Source organism: Choloepus didactylus, chromosome 1, assembly GCF_015220235.1.
Source record: "Choloepus didactylus isolate mChoDid1 chromosome 1, mChoDid1.pri, whole genome shotgun sequence".
Lineage (NCBI taxonomy): Eukaryota > Metazoa > Chordata > Mammalia > Pilosa > Megalonychidae > Choloepus > Choloepus didactylus.
The window spans coordinates 209,534,498-209,555,932 of record NC_051307.1 but is presented as its reverse complement, the minus strand read 5'-3'; the positions used below and the strand labels follow the sequence as shown (position 1 = coordinate 209,555,932).

Here is a 21,435-nt window from a genome sequence, read left to right as displayed (position 1 = left end):
TCAAAGCTGGGGGCAAATCTCTTCCATAAATCACATCTACTGTCAGCTGGTTGAGCTGGGTGACTAAAGTCACCTGAATGAAAAGGAAAAGAAGTGACGTGAATAAAATTATTTGTGGTTTATCTTCTTTCAGGAAGCGCCAAGTTTTAATTTTGATCCCAATCTGTTCTGGCAGGTATGTTCCAAGTTTGCACTTAAAGCATTGTGTGTGTTTTTGGAAAAATTAGTTTTCTTGTAGATTTTGCAGTTCTCCTGCTTTTCATGCTTTTGTGTCTAAAAATTCTTTACTAGGCTACCTTTTTGTCAGCTGTTACGGAGAACTGACAATAAAAATGGCAGTTAAAAGTCTTCTCTTCTCTTCTCTTTAATGTTAATTCTTTTGAAAGAATGTATTTGTAACCTACTTTTATTCTAAATTTGACATAAACATGACATCCATAAGTTTCTCTTTCTTAGGTTCGTTCATAAAGCTGTACCTAGGTTTTACTTTTTTATTTTTTTTTAAAGAAAATGAATTATAGTAATGACAGTACTTGTCAGTGATCTCAAATTTTTTTTGTTAGTTAGATCTAAGTGAATGAAAATCTAATTCAAAATGGCTGAAGTCAAAGGAAATTTATTGACTCACTTTAATAAAACAGGGGTATTGCTTCAGGCACAGCTTGATTCAGGGTCTCATATGATGTTACCAGATCCCATTTTCTCCCATTCAGTCTTTTATCTTCCTCCCTGTGAGCTGTATTTTCAAATAGTCTCATTCTGCCTCTCTGAGCAAGATGGCTGCAGCAGTTCCAACAATCACAGAAGGAAGGGACAGGGAAAAGGTTGTGTTTTTAAAAAAATGCAAAATTCAACCAAACCTAGAGTAATAATAATTACCAAGACTGAACATAAAACTTCACTCTAAATTTAATAGCCCTGGTTGAAAAGAAAATGCATGGAGTTAACCAGTTCTCATTTGCTTAATAAATTAAATGTCTCTCATTCATCAAGGAAAAGAAACTTTCTGTTAGCACTGTAATTCAATGGAATTTATCAAATGGGACACATGTATGAGTGGCATAATGGTTTTAGTAAAAGTTTCAGAAAATATACTTGATGTGGCAAACCTATTAACTAAAGTGGATTAAGAAGGCAGAGGGCATAATGTCACAGTAGCAAGCAATTCAGAATTGAACTTGAATTGCTGAAGTGTAGTTATGTTGTATTGCTGATGAAAGAATATGGTGTTGTATTCAGGTGCTGAATTCCAGTGGTCAGGTTAATCTTTTATTATTAAAGTGAAAAAACAAGTCTTCTCTTGTACTCAAGGAATGAGCTAACCTGAAGTTAGTCTAAGTTTTTCCCTTTGTAGGTATCTTGGGGTTTGATCAAATTCAGTCCTTTCAGTTCCACATGGCATGGAAAGGATGTGCTGGAATATTCTGAAGACAAGAGTTACCACTTGGCAACTTTTACCATAACAAAACCTCAACAAACACTTCTGAATGGTGGATTTTGAAAAGGACTACATCTCTTCGTCTCCCTCTTCCACCCCCAATAACATTTAGTTTTTTAATGTATCCAACTGACTATATCTATCTTTAGCATAGTATATATTCATCTGTTCTTTCTAATAAGAAGCAGGTTTATATGCTTCCAGAGATCCCTTCTGGAAAGTGATGAGTGGCCCAGGTTAACCAGTTATCCACACAGAGGGGAATGTTGTTGCCTGTAAATGAGGTCAAATTATTTAGGTGTGTGGATTAGGATAATTAATGCTAGCTGCTACAATGCATGTTTGTGTGCACATGTGCAAACATAAACACTTCCCGGCAATTTAGCACAGCAGATATTTCTCAGGCACATAAAGTCTGATGTGGGCCAGTGGAGATTCTCCTCATTCTAGAGAATCAGAAATCTTTGCTCCTTCCATCTTCTCAGGCTGCCTTCTTAACACATGGCCTCCTTGGTGTCTGCACCATGGGAAGCCAGGTGATTAAAGAGGTGCTCTGACTCCTTCTGGACTAAAAGTGACTCCTCACTTCTCTTCACATTCCCACTGGCCAGAACTCAGTCACATGGCTCCCATCTAACTGCAAGGAAGACCAGGAAATGGAAATGTTGGCAAGCACTTGGATACTGAGTGTGGGACGGAACAAAGAAAGGGCAGGTGAACCCAATTTTATTCATTATTTGTTGATTTAAATAATACAGCTACATTTCATTTCTCCATATTATATTTTAAGAATTATAGTGGTAGCAAAATAGGTGATACTTTAAGGGCTGGCATATATTAGGTGTTAAATAAATGTTAGTTATAAATATTATTTAAATGAGGATCTTCGAAATTCTCTGTCAACTCAGAATATGCTCTTCATGACCTCTGAAAACAATATAGAGATCATGTGAGCTCATAAACAGTGCAGTAAGTCCTAAGTTGTCTGTATTCTTTTGGAAAATATTAAGGAACTCAGAGTAACAAAGCAGCTCAGTTGAGGCAGGAAAATGTCGTGGAACAAGGCTGGGCTAGAAGGCAAGGGGATCTGGGTTCCACTCCTAGCAATACCTAATTTCTTTCCACTCTTTAGTATTCTCATCTGTGAGAAGGGGATACTCGTACCTGCATGTAAGGAGTATGGGAAATAAAGCATGTGTGTCCTGGTCTAGTATTTGACACATGAGAAGACATAGACCATTAGTGATAGCTGCTACTCTGTTAGTGGAAGAGTTGTGCCTAAAGCATGGGTGGTGCTCATTCTAAGTTAAGCATCAGTTTTCTCATAAGCAAAATGGGGGTTTTAATAGAGTTTACCTCACTAGGTTGTTGAGGTTGGAAAGAGTATAGACAACATTAGAAAAGTACCTGACATAATATGAGTTAAAGAATAGCAATTGTTGTTACTGCTATTGTTGCTGTTAGTCCCATTTTACAGAGGAGGGAAACTGAGGTTTGGCAAGATAAGCAACTTTTCCCAAGGTCACACTGCTAGGAATGAAGAAAGTTCCAATCCAAACCTCAGTATGTTGGCCACTGGACACAACCTAATACCCAAAGTAGCTTAATTTGATTTCTGGGATATAGTCAGTGACATCATGAAGTGGCTGCCATGTTTTCTTTGGCTCTAGGGCCTGTTTAGGTTTATTTCATTCATCTTTGGGAATGTCAGACTTGTTGAAATTTGAGCATTGCACCGTACTTAGAGTTAGTTCTTCTTCCAGGACCCTGTGTTCATGGAAAATTTGTGCTAAGCCCAGTTTTTCTAGTCAAGCCATTATGATGGCTATTAGACGTTAAGAATATGCCCCTGCTCTTTTGTGGCTATTGAAAGTAATAACAACAAAAACAATAAAAATATCTCTGGTGATACCCCAACAGCAGGAGCAGTTACCACTTATTAGACAACGCATGGGGAGTGTGTGCTGGGCCAAGTACTTGACATGCACTAACCTGTGAGTAGGCATAATTATCCCCATTCCAGAGACAGGAGAGTCACAGTTTAGAGAGCATGAGTGACCTGCCCGAGGTCCTGTTGGTGGGTCTCTGAGATTTGAACATAGGTTTATCCTCTGAAGCTTTTGCATTCTCCATTCCTCCTGTCTGCTTTTACTGAAGACATCCCGTAGGTTCAACTGCTTTTTGTTTCAATACTTACTTTGGAAATTTAGTGCACTGAAATAGAGACAGCTCTTGAGAGCTGGGGGGTCTATTAGATAATTTTGGAAAGGCACAATGCTGTACTTTGAACTCTAAGAGAAGACTCATCCTTTTCACATGTATGTAACTATCAGCCCTCCAAAAAGGGTTCTGAATATGTATCCTACAGCCAACATATGCCCTGGTTTTTCTTTTCTTTCTTTTTTTTTTTTCTGAGCTTTGAGTCTAATCCTGTAGTCTTTATAACTTCAGGGTATGAACTCAAAGTTTGCTGAAACTTGCAAAGCCCTGTGTTTTTGATGTATACTATCCATTTATGACACCAGAATTATTTTTTAGTTTTTTTCCCATTGGAAAGTTTTTTTCATCTTCTTCTCATCTTTCAACTTTTAAAACAATCTTTGTTCCACTTAACTCATTCTGTTAAATAAGAAAAATGTCAAGTTAAATGTTAGCTCTGAATGGTTGACATTTAGGTGCAAGTTAAAAAAAAAAACAAAACAAAAAAAGACTTCTCTCCTTTTTTTGCCTGAACTCTTATCATGTATTTTACTCTAAATGTTTGACTATGGAGCCAGTTGATAATTCCTGCTAGTAATCTGTTCAGTATGTGTGAATTTAAGTCCTGAAGTTGAATCACAAACACCAGCATTTACTGGGCAGCTACTTTTGCACAGCACCTTGGTGGACCTTTCAAGAAGCGTGAACTGTCAGAGGAAGGAAATAAACAAGCCAGGTTATAAAAGGGGCATCACAGGCTACCAGAACTCAGGATTTGAGAGGGTCCTGGATGCTTTTGGAGGAGGTAGAATTTGAGGAGGGCCTTGACAAATTGGAAAGATTTTGATAAATGGGAGTAGGGTTGGTGGTGGTTTATGAATAATCATGGCCAGATGAGCAAAGGCAAGGAGGATGGAAGGTGTGAGGAGTGTCTGGGGAAGGGCAAGTCATTCCGTTTGGCTAAGCCTAAAATGTATGGGAACAAGAAGGTGAGCTGGACCAGACTAGAGAGTTTATAACCGGATTGATAGGCAGTGATGCCATTGCCAATTTTCACTTGTGAGGAAATAGAAGGGAGAAGTCCAGTGGGAGAAAAGCCCAGCTGGGAATCTCAAATCCTGCATTCAGTGAGAGGCTAAAAGAGCCTGAGGCAGTGAAAATGAGGTCAGGTGATGAGTCACCGCAGAGTGATGATCCTTACAGCGGATCAATACGGATGGTGAGAGGGAGAGTGGAAACAGTCACAGAAGGGGAATACAGGAGGAGCTGTTCTTCAGGGAGAATTCACAGTGGGGCTGCATCTTACACTGGGCTTTTGATCTAAAGGTTGTGCATAAGGGGATTATTGCATATGTTGAAATTTTAACCTTGAATGTTCCATGAAGTAGGACATGTGTATGCCCTCTATAAGTCCTGCACAGCTGCTGTTCCTCCACTCTTGCAATGGGAAGCTGCTTTTCCAGTTGAATCCTACACAAAAGAGATGGTTTGCATTGAATAATCTTATTATATAAAAATTAAGAGCCATGTCTCTAAAACTCTAGATTACATTTAGGAAAAGGAGATAACCACACTGTGAGAATTAGGAGGCAACCAAAACCCTCTGAGGGTACCACAGATTCAGTTCTCTCATTTAATTTTCACTCTAGAGAAAAAAGTTCCTTATGTAGGATGGTGGGCAGAATCAATGACTTTGTTTAAATTTTTTTTTTCTATTCATGATCTATAGTTGAAATTTTGTGAATTCATGCATGAATGATTTGATTCCTCTGGAAGGAGTTTATTTTGGAAGGTGTTGAGCAGAGGGTATCTGATATTCAGGTGGAGATATCTAGTTGAACCAGGAAGGGACACTTTGGAGATACAGATTTGGAAATCGTCCATAGAGAGGTAATAGCAAAATATGTGGGAATACATGAAACAGTACTGCAGAAACCATCAAGGACAGATCTGTGAGGACTGGTGGGCTGGGGAAGAAAGACCAAGAGCCAAAGAAGAAACCGTGAAGTTGTCAGAGGGTTGGGAGGGAAATCACAGTATGGGTGCAGCGTGGGAGAAGCTAGAAGAGAAAGAGGCTTCCTTCTACCTCCCTCTCTCATTCCTTACCTGTTTGCTCCTTCGTTCATTCATGCACTCTTTCACCCCAAAATATTTATGACATTCTTATCCAGCCCAGTTACTGCACTCTGAGCTGGATATGCAGTAGTGGGCAAGAAGTATTTATGAAGAAGTCTTGGAGTTTGTGCACACATATGCTAAGTTGGCAGGTGTTTGTGAAAGTGGGGAGCTCCCTCCCTTCTTATTTTACTTATCCAGAACTCGAAATGTATGGACATTATTTATTGTACAGAGTAAAAGCATTCTTACCTGTAACTTTTACTTCGTTTGGATTTTCCTCGATGGGCCATACAAATATAGTTGTTCCCTGCCCTCCATGTAACAGTTCTTCACTTCCTGTTCTTGCTCCCTGTTCACGACCAATCTTTGCTGCTTTAAGCCATTGTGAAAAAAAGAAATTCAGCAGGGCTTTTAATATATGTTGCTCAAAAAACAAACAACCCAACTTAAAGCATGGGTATTTTTGAAGAAATAATTTAATGGGCTAGCAACAATTAAATAGGTTTCTTAAGCGCAGGGGTTTTTCAGTGCCTTTAATATGTTTTGGAACATCATGAGTCTTCAAGTGGAATATACAGTTTACAACAGAGGTGATATCTTAGGAAAGGAGGCGAGACATGTAAGAATGTATATTATGCTAAAGGAGGTAATTCAACTTAGTGTTTTGGTTATTTGATAAAAAAAGGTCACCTCAAACTGTATTATTAAATCAATTTTAGAGTCAAATATTTAAAAATGCAAAGAAAATTGGGACTGAATATTTATCAAATCTATGATTGAGAGAAAAACTTCTTACATTTAAGAGTAATGGAAGAGCACTAAGTTAGGAAAATGAAACACATTAAACCGTAAGAAAATGGAAAGAAAGGAATAATAAGGATAAAAGCTAAGATTAATTAAACAGAAAATAAACCTACACTAGAGAGGAACACCAAAGTCAAATGCTGATTCTTGAAGAGAATAACAAAAATGACTAATCCTGGTTAGAATGTTGAGAAAAATAGAACACAAACAATGATATCAGGAATGAAAGGGGGACACCACTATAAATCTTAACATTAAAAATATGAGAGGATTTTATGAAAAACTTTATGATAATGAAGTTGAAATTTTGGATAAACGGAGAAATTCTTTTAAAAACACAACCTGTCAAAATTGGCAAAGAAGAAACGATATCTGAGTAGACCTGCATCTTTAAGAAAATGTTTCTATAATTTAAAACCTTCCTACAAAACACAAAAGCAAAAAGACCCTACAGACTCAGATGGCTTCCTGAGTGACTTATACCAAGCATTTGAGGAAGAAGTAACATCAATCATTCAGAAAGCCTTCCAGAAAACAGAAAAAGAGGAAGTGCTTCCATCTTATTTTATGAGTTTAGCATAACTTTGATATCTACACTCAATAAGGACATTACAAGAGAGGAAAATTACAAGAAGTCTCTCTCATTGACATCGATGCAAAATATCTTAGAGAACTGAATCCAGTGGCAAATAAAAAGCATAATACATTATGGCCAAGTTGTGTTTATTCCAGGAATGCAAGGTTGGATTAATATGGAAATCAGACATTGTTATTCATATCAACAGAATGAAGGAGAAAAAATAACATCATTTCAATATCAGTCAAAAAGCATTTGATAAAACGCAGCATCCACTCATGGGCAAAAAAAAAAAAAAAATGCAAAAAGCAAAACTCTTAGCAAAATAGGGTAAAAAGGGGATTTTCTTAATCTAATAAGGGATAGCTACAAAAAACTTATAGCAAATGTTGTATTTAATGGTAAAATGTTGAAAACTTTCCCTCCAAGATAAGGAGCAAGACAAGGATCCCTGTTCTCATTATTTCTAGTAATCAATGTTCTGGATATTGTAGGTAAAAGAATTGTAAAGGAGGAAATAAAACTATTTTTATTTACAGACACCATAATTGTATGTGAAGAAAACCTCAATAAATCAATATATAACTATTAGATTAAAAAATGCATTTTGTAAGGTGTCTGGTAAATATATAATTGAGTCATGTTTCTACATAACAGCAACAATCTATTATAAAATAAAATTTAGAAAACAATGTCATTTACAATAGTATTAAAAAAAAACCAAAATATTTAGGAGCAAATGTAACAGTGATTGTACAAGACCTTTAAACAGGAAGCTACCAAACATAACTAAAACTTACAATCACCCAAAACTGAAATAGCCATCAACAGTAGAATAGATAAATTAATAGTGAAATATTCATTCAGTGAAATGCTATGAAGCCATGAGAAGGACTCAACTATTGCTACATGCAACAACGTGATTGAATACTCCCCAAATAGTGTTGAGTGAAAGAAGCCGGGCACAAAAGAACACGTACAAATGATTTCATTTGTATGTGCTCCAAAAATAGGCAAAACCAATCAATAGTGTCAGTTGTCTGGATAGTGGTTACCTTGGGGGAGAAGGTAGTGGGGGTAGAAGTTAGAAAGAGGCCAAGAGGCACGAAGGAGGCTTCTGGGGTACAGGTAATGCTTACACTCTATTTCATGATCTTGTTGCACGTGCCTGGGCATGTTCAAAAATTCATCATGCTAAAAACTTATGATTTGGGTACTTTCTTATGGATATTTTACTTTAATTTAAAAATAAAGGAAGAACAATTGAACAGAAAGACAAATAACCCAATTAAAAAATGGACCAACAATTTGAATACACATTTCTCCAAAGAAGGCATACAAATGGCTAATGAGCACATGAAAGTGCTCAACATCATTTGTCATTAGGGAAATGCAAATCAAAGCCACATGAGAAACCACTTCACACACAGTAGGATGGCTGAAATAAAAAAGGCAGATAATAACAAATGTTGTGAAAATGTGCAGAAATTGTTCATGGGAATGTAAAACGCTACAGCCACATTGAGAAACTCTTTGGCAGTTCTTGAAAATGTTAAACATAGAGTTACTGTATGATGCAGCAATTCCACTCCTAGGTATGTACCCAAGAGAACTGAAAACGTATGTCCTTATAGAAACCTGTACATGAATTTCCATAGCAATATTATTAATAGCCAAAAAGTGGAAACACCTGAAATGTCCATCAGCCGAGGAATGGATAAACAAAAGGTAGTATTCATGCAATGGAATATTATTGGGCAATAAATAGAAATGATGCATTGATACATGATACAACATGGGTGAATGTTGAAAACATTATGCTGAGGGAAAGATGCCAGTCACAGAAGGCCACGTGTTGTATCTTCCCATTTATATGAAATGTTCAGTATAGGCAAATCCACCAAAACAGAAGGTGGATTAGTGGTTGGCAGGGACTAGGGAGAAGGAGGAATGAGGCATGATTGCTGATGGGTACAAGGTTTTTTGAAATGATGAAAATGTTCTGGAATTAGACAGTGGTGATGGTTGCACAAAATACTCAAATATATATTTAAAAGGGTGAATTTTATGGTATGTGTATTAAATCTCAGTGAAACTCTTATTAAACATAAAGGAAGCAGTTACAAAGGAAATGATCAACAGTTTTGATTACTTAAAAATTAAGAATAAAAACAGAACTATTAGATAGCCAATTAGGAAATGAATTTCTAAGGTTTATAGTAGTCAGAGACTTAATATTCCTAATACATAGAGAGGTTCTATTTATCAGTGAGGAACAAAAGCTTAGAAAAAAATGTACCAAAATATCGACCCTAATTCTGAGTGTCCCAGAATTGTAGAGGATTTTTTCTCTTCTTTTTTTTTTTTTTACTTCTCTAAATTTTCTTGTTTTCAATAATGTGCATTTATTATGTAAAAATGATGAGGAATTATTAATTAGGAAAATGATAACTTTATTGAAAGAAAACTTCTATCAAACAGCTTAAAGATACACAGTTTCCTTTATTTATTTATTTATTTATTTATTTTTTTCTTCTTTTGCCTGAGAATCACTCCCAAGGGAAGAAGGTTAGATTATTTCTGGAAACTGAGTATCTGGCTCTGCCTGTTACTGATTTCTGAGCTCCAGCTTCCCCTTTTGTGAAATGGGACTGTGATACCAGCTTGCATAGGGTTATGATGTGGATTAAAATGGATTAAGGCACATAATGGTTGCTCAAGAAATCCTTTGCCTCGCCATCTCTTCCTTTTTAATTTGGAAGTTGATTTTTACCCCTAAAAAAGAGGTGGTACATTTGAGGAAGGACTGCCAGAGAGAAGGAGCTTAACAAGCTTACTTTAGGCAGAAAGTCTTAGTTCTGGATGCACACACAGTTTGCATTTGGAAAAGACCAGTGGAGAAAACATAGTGATTCCCAGGAGGCCTGTGGCATAAACGACCTCAAGTCTCAGCTCACTGGCTCTTGGGCCTTTGCACATCACTTGTCCCCTCTGGCTCTCACTGTTCTCATTTGGCAAAAGAAGGGATTGAACTAAGTGTCCTGCTTTAAAAATTCTACCGTGTCAGGAAGCTTGGTGACTGGCAATTGGGATTCTCAAAAGGCCTGCCTGGGGAGTCTGAACTGACATGGCATTCTTGCAAAGTCTTAGCTTTATTTGCTCCATCATGGCCAACCCTGCCCAGGCCGGGAGCCCCTGGCCTCTTCCTTGCTGGTGCTCAAGTTCCCAGCCTATTGTTTATTTAGGGATTGTAATTTCCTTGCTGGCATGCACCATTGCCAGTGGGGTTGAGGAGTCAACCACAGGCCTCATGTGAACTTCCCCTTTCAAGTTTCAGTAATGACAGTGTACCGACCATCACATGTCTCATCCCCAAGGCACGGTCCGGTTTCCACATTCATCAGTCAGTGTTGGAGACTTGGGGTGGCCTGAATTCCTGCACCGCCTGTTGCTTTTTCCATGAGACAAGCTGGTTGGACATAAAAGGGTTTGCGGTATGTTTTGGAGTTCCTGAGAGCGAGGCCCCAAACCAGGGCTGTTTGAGGAATGGGAAAAGCAAGGTCTAGTAAAGAGAGCTGCTTCTCTCAATCTTTTCCTAAAGACCATTGGAAAAGAAATAGAGGGGTCAGATGTCCACCTGTTGTGGTTCCTGGAAATGCATTTGATATTTTGCAAAGTAGTATTTCACTGAATCTCTGCTGTTCTCAGAGCATGGGAAGCTGGAATTCAAACCCTTTATTGTATCAGATGTATGTGAATGGTGATGTCCAATCCACCCTTCTGGAGGGCAAGGCTGCACACACCGAGGGACCACCCTCTCATCTGGAAGTAGTTTCTGAAACTCTGAGGTGGGCCTGGGGACAGCAAGGTCCCAATACATGGCCTCCTCTTTCCTATTCAAGGGAGGGCCATCTGTCAAAGTAATATTCCAGTTAACGAAAGGAAAACTCTTGGGCAAGTTACTTACCATCTGTAAAGTTTCAGTTTCCTCACTGATAACATGGGTAAAATAATTACTTATTTCATAGGGTTTTGGGGACAGTTAAATGAGATTTTGCTAGCACAGTACTTGCATAAGTAATCAACACACATTAGCTGTTTTTATTATTAACTGCATTTTCAATGCCAGAATGGTTTTTGTGAAGTATCGTTTGCTTCTGTCCTGTGCTGTTCCTTCGTTTATATTCAGAGAATGCAAACTTATGTATATTCTTAACATTTGTCTTTGTGTGACGTAAATGGGGATGAACATATAGGTATTAAAAATCTATTGATGTGTTTCTTTCCCAACCTGAGGAACGTAAAAATAAATACAGATTTCTGTGTCCCACCCCTTCTGAATTGGGATGTCTTTGGGTGAAATCAAGTCACTGGAAGTTTTTATACATCCCGAGATGATTCTGATGCAGCTAGTCCATCAGGGACATTAGGGAGCCTGTGCTGTAGTGTGTTTCACAGGCACATGGGAATGGTTTGGGGTTAGCCAGTGCTCCCTTTCATGTGTGGGGTATTTAGAAAGATCTCAATTAAGGCAGCTTTCCGTGCAGGGCCAATACTCAGCTGAGATGCACAGGTGCAGCTACAGTGGTCCCTAAAATACTGAAATACTCCCAACTTGGCTACCTCCAACCCATGTTAACCCTTCTCCTGAGATATCCCCCCTAGTCCCAATCCAACAGATAAAGGGTGGCTGTTGCCACCATGGGGGCTTTCCAGACCTTGTTCATGTGCTCCAGGTGGTAGCTGTTCTGTTGGTTCTTGTCCTATGCTGTACCAGTTGTTGAGTGGCTGGGCGATCACCCCTGACTCTCGGGAATTTAAAACACTAGGTTCACTTTCCAATTATGATTAACACAGCTCCATTGAAGCCCTACTGCCCTTGTGTCACCCATGACATTCTTAGTTTTTCTTAGTCTTTAGTCTCTTCAAACTTTTCTTTGACTACACTTTTTTTCTTTTAACAGTTTGCTCTCTTATTTTCTGGGACTTTTTTTTTCATAATTTCCATTGATTTTTGCCCTTCTTTCTTTTGTTGATTCCTCCACTGTCTTCTCCACCTTGATCCTTAACCTCAGCCTCACGGGTCACATAGTATCCATCAAGGATCCCTAGAGACATGTCCTCTGCCTGCAGGTCATTAGTAACATGCACAGAGGCAGAAGATAGAAGAATGTGTTCCCAGCACATGCACTTCCTGAAGAATGAGTCACAAGTAGGCACATGAGACCATGAAAATACGTAGAAAAACAGCCTAATTGATTTTGATTTGACCTGGTCCAATTTGATTCTGTGCTTGTAGGTTTTGTCCTAAAGAATTAGATATCATCTGTACAGACAGACAAACACAGCAACAGCCAAAAAACAGTATGTCCCTTGTCATCTTCTAATTTGGGTCATCATCTATTTATCGTTTGAGAGGGCCCAACAAGACCAGTTTTTAATTTTTCATTTTGCCTCCTAACATGTCTTAGGACCTAGTCTTTTTCGAGTGCTTAACATGGGCTCATATAACCATGGTTAATCCCACATAGTAAATCCTTCCAAAGGTGGGGTGTTACTTGGATAGCTAAGACCAGAGGACTGCTCAGTAATGTTTGCAAGTACAACTGTATGACTTTTAAAAGTTAAGCCTTCAAGCGCCTCTGTGGTATTCAGTAATAATAGTTTAGAATTTTATTCTAAATAAAGTATAATATAATTATGTAGGGATGTTTCCTGAGCATTAGATCACATTTTCTTTAAACCAAATTGGCCCTAAGTTTGTTGATCAACGTCCATGAGACTGATATGTGAGCACGGTGGGTCCCATGTTCTATAAAAACTGCTTATATTTTCTTTCTTGGCCTGATATTAAAATGAAACCAGTAATTCTTACTGTATTTGAAAGGAAAGCACATTGTGACACTCAGCAATAACATAATTGTTACTTTTCGGGACGAAATGATGTTGCTTTCTTGATGTTCCACCCACACACCATTTCACAGTATTCACAGTTCCTAGAGAGGAATTGAAATCTGTTTCTTGCTGTTTAAAGGGAACATAATGTTTGACAAACACAAAAAGGGTAATAATGGCATCCTGACCAGAAAAGATGCTCCAGAAAGTTACTCCCAGGGTTGCTGTACTCTTATGCCAATTTGGATACCTTCTGAAAGTAGGTTCATCGTTTTCTGCATGTGCATGGCCAGCAGAGTTGCCCTGGTCTCTTCTGCATTGGCTGGTCATTTTTTTTTTTTTTTCATACTTGCTAGACACTGACAGTCATTTAAAACACACAAGTCACCTAGGGACCTTGTGAAATTGCAGATTCAGATTCAGCATTCAGGGGTGGGACCTGAAATCTTGCATTTCTTAAAAGCCCCAAGTGATGCAGTTGCTGCTGGTTTGTGAACTACACTTTGAGTAGTAAGGAATGAGGCTGTGGCCCATGTTAGAGAAGGATGCTGATGACTGCCTGGCAGAGTGACTTGTACCCAAGAGGTGCCCAGTTTATATTTGCTGAACAAATGTGGCTAAACTTACTATCAATCTATACCCGTCATGTCCTAGAAAAGTCTAGAGATTTATTTTTTTTTAAGACAGTTAAGACAAAAATAAATTTACTTGAGACTTCCCACCCAAGTTTCATCCCCATTGCTGTAACTGCTGCATGCATGAGCTAGTGCTTTTATTCACAAATGGTTTAAGAACCAGTAGGTCTGCCTACCAGTAAAAGGCTTCTAGGGCTCTATTCCCATTAAGTACCAAATTTGCATCCCTTGAATGGTAGAGGAAGTCTTGGGTATGAATCTTTAAATAGGAATTATGATCTACAATTTATGTTTAAAATTTTCACAAGTTTTTGAAATGTGGGAAGAAATAATTTGAGAGAGGTATCAATTCTGATTTTTTCCCTAAGTAATGGGGACTGAAGTGAAAACATTTTATCTGTATATTTTTTCCTTAAAACTTTTCTTCCACATTCTTATAGTCCATAACCAAAATATAGTATAAAAGCAATATGATTTCAAGGTAGTCCTATGTCAAGACATTCAAGAAATGTCACGTGAGACAGGAGGTAGTTGAGTTCCAGGATGATGGAGACCATGTCTGTTTTTGTCACCACCGTAGCCTTACATGTTGGGCTCAGAGCAAGCTCTTGGTAAACCACTCTTGAGGGACATAAGCTAGCAAGGTGATCTAGATACTTAGGCCCCCAATTACGTTAAATTGGGATAATCATGGCAAGTTTTCCCTTGAAGAATTCAAATCATTATGGTGACTTGAGTAAAGTAACCCTGAGCTTAATTTGATCATTAAAGCCCTTCTAAAATTTTTTCCAGTAATTGAATTCTAGAGAGAATAACACTGAGCTAAATCAAGTTAAATTTAATGCTTTGCCATAGGACATGCCAGAGCTATTAATACTAATGTGCATTGGGAAATCCCCTATTAGTGTTTCTCAAACTTATTTGATTCTGGAGCCCCTTTTCATGGAGTATTTGGGTTCTGTGGATTTTGAGACAAGCTATTCTGTGCTGTATTTCACTTTCTCCATTTCTAAGGAAGGCCCTCAGTTATGTGTTTCTAGAGGTTGCTTATTTGTGAAATATAATCAAACTGTGTGTTTGAAAACCACTACATAAATTATTTGAAAATATAATTTCTAAATAACATGTAAAGATGTACAGATGAAGAAAACTCTTTGGAGATTAGGGAGTGAAATGTTGCCCTACCTTCTAAAACTCCACTTTTCAGGATATTACAACGTTATATCTTCACTTAAGTTTCTTTCTCTCTATTCTAGAGCAGTGCTTAGAGTTACTGAGCCCATGCATTTGGTATCTGTTCTGAAAGATAACTTCCATTACTTTATTGAGCCATATGAAGCCTTGTGGCGTAGTTTCCTTCCACAGTTCTCTTTAAATATACGTTTTTAGTCATTTATCTCAGTTTTGGAAATTTTCAGGAAAAAAAGAGATAAACTTTCTTCTTCCTGAATTTGTTGAATTGGGGCAGACTTGAGAAGCTGGGAACACAGCAGCCATTTTGTTTGCCTTTGATTTTCGTGCTTCTATTTCCTCATTTCTTTTTCTGGCTCAGTATTTCAAATTTCTTCTTGGGCATAACTAATCAGCCATCTAATATATCTTGTGTATTTTGTACCTGTTCTCCTCTGTGGGTCCTAATCATGTTCTCCTATCTCTATCTCTGTGCTTACGATTAAGGTATGGGCCCTGCTGTCCTTGAAACTGACTTATTTTGTAAGAACAGAAATATAAATAAGGACACGAAAAACCAGATCCTTATTAAAGTGCCTCCCACAATACCCATTTCTTTTATCTTTTCTTTTTTTCTATTAAGGGACACCTGTGGCTATTGGAACAGAGAACAGTTTGTGAGGAAAAGAAAGGTATAGGCTAATTTAAGAAACTTAGTAAAAGTAAAATATTATTTTTAAAATGTGTTTTACCATTTCAAGAAATTTTAGCCTGGATAGATACATAGGCCAAGAGGCTTTGCTATGTGAAGGAACTTTCTATCTTAACTCAGTTCTGACTTTTCTTAGCAGTACTTAGTTCTTTAGAATCCAGTAAAAAGTTCCTTGTAACCCATTTAGAAATTGGCAGTTGCAGTAATTGCTAACTAAAGCCTCAAGAGCTGACTGAGAGGAAAGCCGAGGGGTGTAACAAAGCAGTTTCTTCTCCCCTTGCCTATGAGATTGAAACCTGAAATTCCACCAAACACTATAAAAAATTAAGGTGTAAGATGTGAGGACTACAAAATGTATCTCAGTACATATATACACAAATATATATAAACACATGCATTTATATATGTATTTGTAAATACATATACCTGTATATAAATGTGGTCACTTTAGACTTGGGGCTGAAATCCAGGAATTTTATATAGGGAAAGCAGGATTGTTGGACTTACCTTTAACACTTAACCTACAGTTAAACTGTAAAGATTGCACTTGGATATTTGTAAATCTCATCAATGGCCAGTTTGTGTCTCAATAAAGAGAGGAAGACTATATCAGATTGACTAGAGTTTTAATTGGTACCCATCCCTTTATATATTTGAAGGTACAAATACAATTTTAAGGTTTTCATGGGGGATAAATAACAGTGTTCATAATGGGTATAACTGGGTAGGATTGTGGGTAATCATAATTATCTATATAGGTTTTCACATTTTCTATAATGAGCATGACTTAATTTTATAGTCAGAAAAATTCTTATTTAAATTGACTCATTTATTCAGAAATACTCTTATGAATTTTTGGAAGTTCTTTTCTGTAGCCTTTCTGTTCCAGTTTGCTAATGCTGCCATTATGCAAAATACCAGAAATGGATTGGCTTTTATAAAGGGGGTTTATTTGGTTATACAATTATAGTCTTAAAGCCATAAAGTGTCCAAGGTAAGACATCTACAGTAGGGGACCTTCAGACAAGGATGGCCGTTGGTGTCCAGAAAACCTCTGTTAGCTCGGAAGGCACGTGGTTGGCTCTGCTTGCTCCCAGGTTGTGTTTCAAAATGGTGTTCTCCAAAATGTTGCTCTTGGGTATTTTGTCTTCTCTTAGCTGCAGCTAATCTTCAAAATGTCGCTCTCTGGTCCTTCTGTCCATGAATTCCTTTATATGACTCCAGTAATCCAATTAATACCCACCCTGAATGGGTGGGGCAACACCTCCATGGAGATTATCCAATCAGAGGTTTCACTCACAGTTGATTGAATCATATTTCCATGGAAACACTCAATCAAAGGATTCCAATCTAATCGACACAAGTGCCCCCACAAGATTGCATGAAAGAACATGGTGTTTTGGGGGACATAATACATCCAAACAAGCACTTATTGCTTGTCTTTTTTTTTTTTTTTTCTCTGTGGTTTTCCTAGCTCAGGGCTCAAGTGAGTAGCTAAGGATGACTTTCTTCACTCAAACTGGCAATATACAAGATTTCCAAAAATTGTATCTGAGATGGAAAAAGATAGCAGGATAGACATAAAAATATTAACAGTGGTTGTCTCTGGATGGTAGGATTAGATGCAAGTTCTTCCATTTCTTTGAATTTAAAGTATATTGCTTTTATAACTGATAAAATACAAGAGATATTATTTTTAAAGGAAAATGAGATACTGCAGAATGTAATATTTCATAATAATCTTGAAAATTTCAGAATCTTTTAGTTTCATCTTCTCAGGGTTTCTCTGAGAATTAATGAAAGTGTCTTCAGTAGTTAATACCCATGGTTCTTGGCACATATTAGAGCTCAATAGATAGTTGTTGCTGCTGGCTTTCGTTCTTTCCTTCTTGATGATGATGACAGTGTTAATGGTAATAATAATTATTATTGTTATATTGCCAGGTGAGATATGCTTTTGGACATATAATATAGAAAATTTTTATGAGTTATAAATAGAATAACTTATTCATTGTCTTTACTTTTGGAACTCAGTCTTTTAGATTCTGAAAAATGAATTGATTAAAAAAAGAATTTGTTGCTTACTTTTCATTAATTTTCAATTACAAATATAATAGAAGCTCCTTGAACCTGTACAATAAAATGGTAGGTAGATGATGACAGTGAGAAAACTTAAACTTTAAATATGTTTCATTCCAAAGACTGATTTGAGTCTAATAGCTGAGATTGGGGAAATGGGTATTTGGTTCTCCAGTAAAAGCTCTCTCTTCTCTACTTTCTAATGCATCTTTCTTATTATGCTCTATCCTGTATAGAGTCTGCAATATCCTTCTCCTCCTTTTCCTTCTTCAACATTCTATGACTTTTTCTCAGTTAATCCCACATTTGAATATAATTTTTCTGGTGTTCTTTTGTCTCAGTAAATCAGTAGGCTAGAAATGTCTTGCAAGATAGTCATGATTTTTGTCATGTGGGGACCTGACTGTCACATAAATTGTGACGCTGTGATATATTATTTTCATTCACCATAAATTTTCAATATTTAGTATAGTCATCATACTAAATAAGGATTCAGTTATTTAATTGCACTTCTTTCTCTTTCTGTATTTTAGATGAGAATCCATTTCCATGTTAGAGACTTGAAGTTCCTTCTCTTTTAGAGTCAAATTCCAAGCATGCCTTATAAAACCAACCACAGAATATGCATGAGCAAACCATTTTTGTTTACAAGTGGACTGAAAAGTAGACAGTGGTGAAATATATCCCAAATTGCAAAATTTGTAACTTAAGTGGTTTTATCTTTTTCTTTCTTTCCTTCCTTCCTTCCTTCCTTCCTTCCTTCCTTCCTTCCTTCCTTTCTTTCTTTCTTTCTTTCTTTCGCTATTAGACACACATTTCTTGGTAACTCTCCGTATTGTATTGATACATGATCTTTTAAGCAGCTTTAAAAATCTCACAAATGACCCTCAGCAGTGAAAAAAAAAAAATTATTCTGTATTCAGGGCTATGTCTACATCATAGTTAAGGTATTAGTATCAAAATCACTTTCTTAAATTCTATTTTGATGATGCTGAAAAAAAAACAATTTTCTTTAATTTTCCCTTGTCTTTTCTTTTCTTCTTCTTTTTTTAACCAACAGGACACAAAAATCGCTTCATTGGAGCGAAACATAAGGGATCTTGAGGATGAGATCCAGATGTTAAAAGCCAATGGTGTGCTGAACACTGAAGACCGTGAGGAAGAGATCAAACAAATAGAGGTTTACAAAAGTCACTCCAAGTTCATGAAAACCAAGGTATGGTCCAGAGTTATAAACTTTTATATTCTTAGTCTGACTGGAAAGTTATGTTTTTGCATATTTTTTCCAAATACCCATGTAATCTGCTTTATGTGCTGTCGTGAAATATATGGACAATAAAGAAGAAAGAAGAAGATTTTTAGGTCAGAAACATAAATTCCAAAAATCAATCAGGAAAAAACCTTTGGTGGAATTTTTACTTACAAAGAGGGTTCAGGCTCTTCTAATGAGTTCCTTTGGTTGTCCCTCCATTTGGGAATTCATGTATTTCTAATAGTCCTTTTCTTCCGAATTTCTTCGGTTATCTTAAGCTGCTGTTTTTTTAAAAAGATGCTGTCATTGCAAATTTCTCCATTCCTGGAAGGTGATTGCTCAAAAGGTGATGCTTTCAGAAGCCTCAATTTGACTGATTTCAATGTTGCTAACCCGTTTTGGGTTTTAGCATTGTGATTAAGACAGAACTGATTTTGGATCTCAGTGCTACCATTTGCTTAAATTATTCATCTCTAAATCTCAATTTCCTTATCTGTGAAATAGGGATAAGACAAGTACTTACATCACTGGGCTGCTCTGATGATTCTAAGAGACAGTTTATTTAAAACACTTACCAAAACCTGATCTCTAAAAAGTATTCAGTACGTGGCAAACATTGCAGTTGGTATTGCTATTATTGTTATTGTTACTATTGTTATCTGTTGCTGTTGAATATTTATAAAATATTATGATAGTAACCCACCCCATTAATTCATATTGCTATTGCAAGTTTTAAAGAACTTGATTTGTATTAATTAAATTTGGGTTGCAAGTGGACTGAGCATCTAAGTATCTATTATTTTTATATTTGCCTATTATTAAATTCATGAATAGCTGTAAGTAGGTCTTTTGAGACTTTGAAATGCTTTTTTCTTTTCCTCTAGTTAAATTATTTTGCTTCTGGAAATAATAACCATACATCAATTGTTTAAAAGCATTCATTTTTCTTTTCTTACCATTTGCTCTTAACCATCTCTGTTCTTGTTCTATGTTTTAATCTTGTTTCCTTATAAAATGCAGCTAAGTTAGAGTAATGCAGTCGTCTATGAGAAAGGAGTGGATAGGAAAGAAATTTTAATGGTGATTATGATCTGTATCAGTTGTAAAATAGGAGAATACTCATTGCAGAGAATTTGCAGATTGCAGGGAGGAATAGATAATATCTACCATTTACTTCACTGCCTGTACATGTGTGTGTTTTGTGTGTTTCTTCAGGGAAAAAAAATAACAAAAAAAATTTGTACTTACTTCTGCCAACTTTCCATCAGTAAGTAGAAATTAAGATTATGATTAAAAATGTGGATCAAGCAGTAGCACTATTAAAAGCAGAGTGGCCAGTAGATTTGAATATAACCCCTTCCTTTCAGGAACTGCCACAAAATGCAGAGTGGGTTTCTCTGCCCGGTTCCCCTTCTGGTTTCTTTCTCACAGTCCTTCCCTCTTGGAGATTAGAGCAGAAATACATCAAGCACGATAATGAGTGAATTCAAGATGTTTGGAGAACTGACTATTTTGTCATGAACTTCACCTCCCCTTCCCTCTCTTCCAACAGTGGAGATAGTTCACGCTGCTTTTGCTGTGAAAATGCCATGACATTTGCAAACTCCACCTCTCAGATGGACTCTGCCCAGGCAAATAAAACATTTATATAGTCTTCAACAAGGAAGTCATCAGGCTCAGGGTCGTCTGCTATACCATCAGGCCTGAGTTACATTTAACTTTCAATGCCTGGTTCCTTTTAAGTGTTCCAAAAGTGGTTAGGTTAGAAGAGTATTTGAGAAGTGTGTGGAGTGTGGTGGAAAGAACTCAGGCTGAAGAGTAATGTCAACTTGGGTGAATCTTTGTCATGCCTTTTGCTAGTTGTGTGGCCCTGGGGGGTGACTAACTTCACTCAATTGCAGTTTCCCCTTCTGTAAAATGGGGACACCAACATCAGCATTCAAGAGTGGCTCAAAGGATTTAATGAAATAATAAAATTAAAGTACTGGGCTCAAAAAACAGCGGATAATTATACTCATTATTGAAGAATTATACTAAATATAAGAATAATCATTAAAATAGATTAAATATTTGATTTGACTCATAGGGAAAGATGGATTTCTAAGAAGTACAAATAAAAATGAGTTCCTATAATATCATGCAGGTACCCCTTAGAGACTGATAAAAATTAGCCTAAAGTACTAGTAAGAGTCAGTTTTTATATTTTCTCCATTGAAATAGTATTCATATTGGAGTGAACCATGATACTTTTTACCCATATTTCATTGCATTACCTTAAATAGTTATTTTTCTTAATTCTTCTCCTTTGAGCCTGGGAATGGTTGATCAGATCTATTAAGACATAGCTGTTGCTAAGTGTCTGGGCCTTGAAGTGAATGTTTTTTGTGCTTTGGTGAATTGACTCCAGTTGGGTGAATCATTTATTATGGAACTTGTTAGTTTTTAGGGGTATGGGTTAATATCCTTGGAAACTGGATCCCTAGTGTAATGTATGGTTCTTTGTGGCCTATTTGGAAAACTTTTCTACGAAGTTTGTGTGAACATGTTGCTCGTCGA

The 21,435-nt window shown here is 36.9% G+C and overlaps 1 protein-coding gene across 8 annotated transcripts in view; it reads left to right on the top strand.

The window, feature by feature from the left end:
• Nucleotides 1–21,435, top strand: part of ERC2 (ELKS/RAB6-interacting/CAST family member 2) — a 1,046,379-nt gene that overhangs the window by 346,012 nt on the left and 678,932 nt on the right. For all 8 annotated transcript variants that reach the window (XR_005210796.1, XR_005210797.1, XM_037798515.1 and 5 more), the window contains one exon: nt 18,688–18,843. Coding sequence is in view for 6 of the 8 variants with exons in the window: in XM_037798515.1 (XP_037654443.1) it covers nt 18,688–18,843 (156 nt within the window). In the remaining 2 variants the exon portion in view is untranslated. The remainder of the gene's footprint in view (nt 1–18,687; nt 18,844–21,435) is intronic.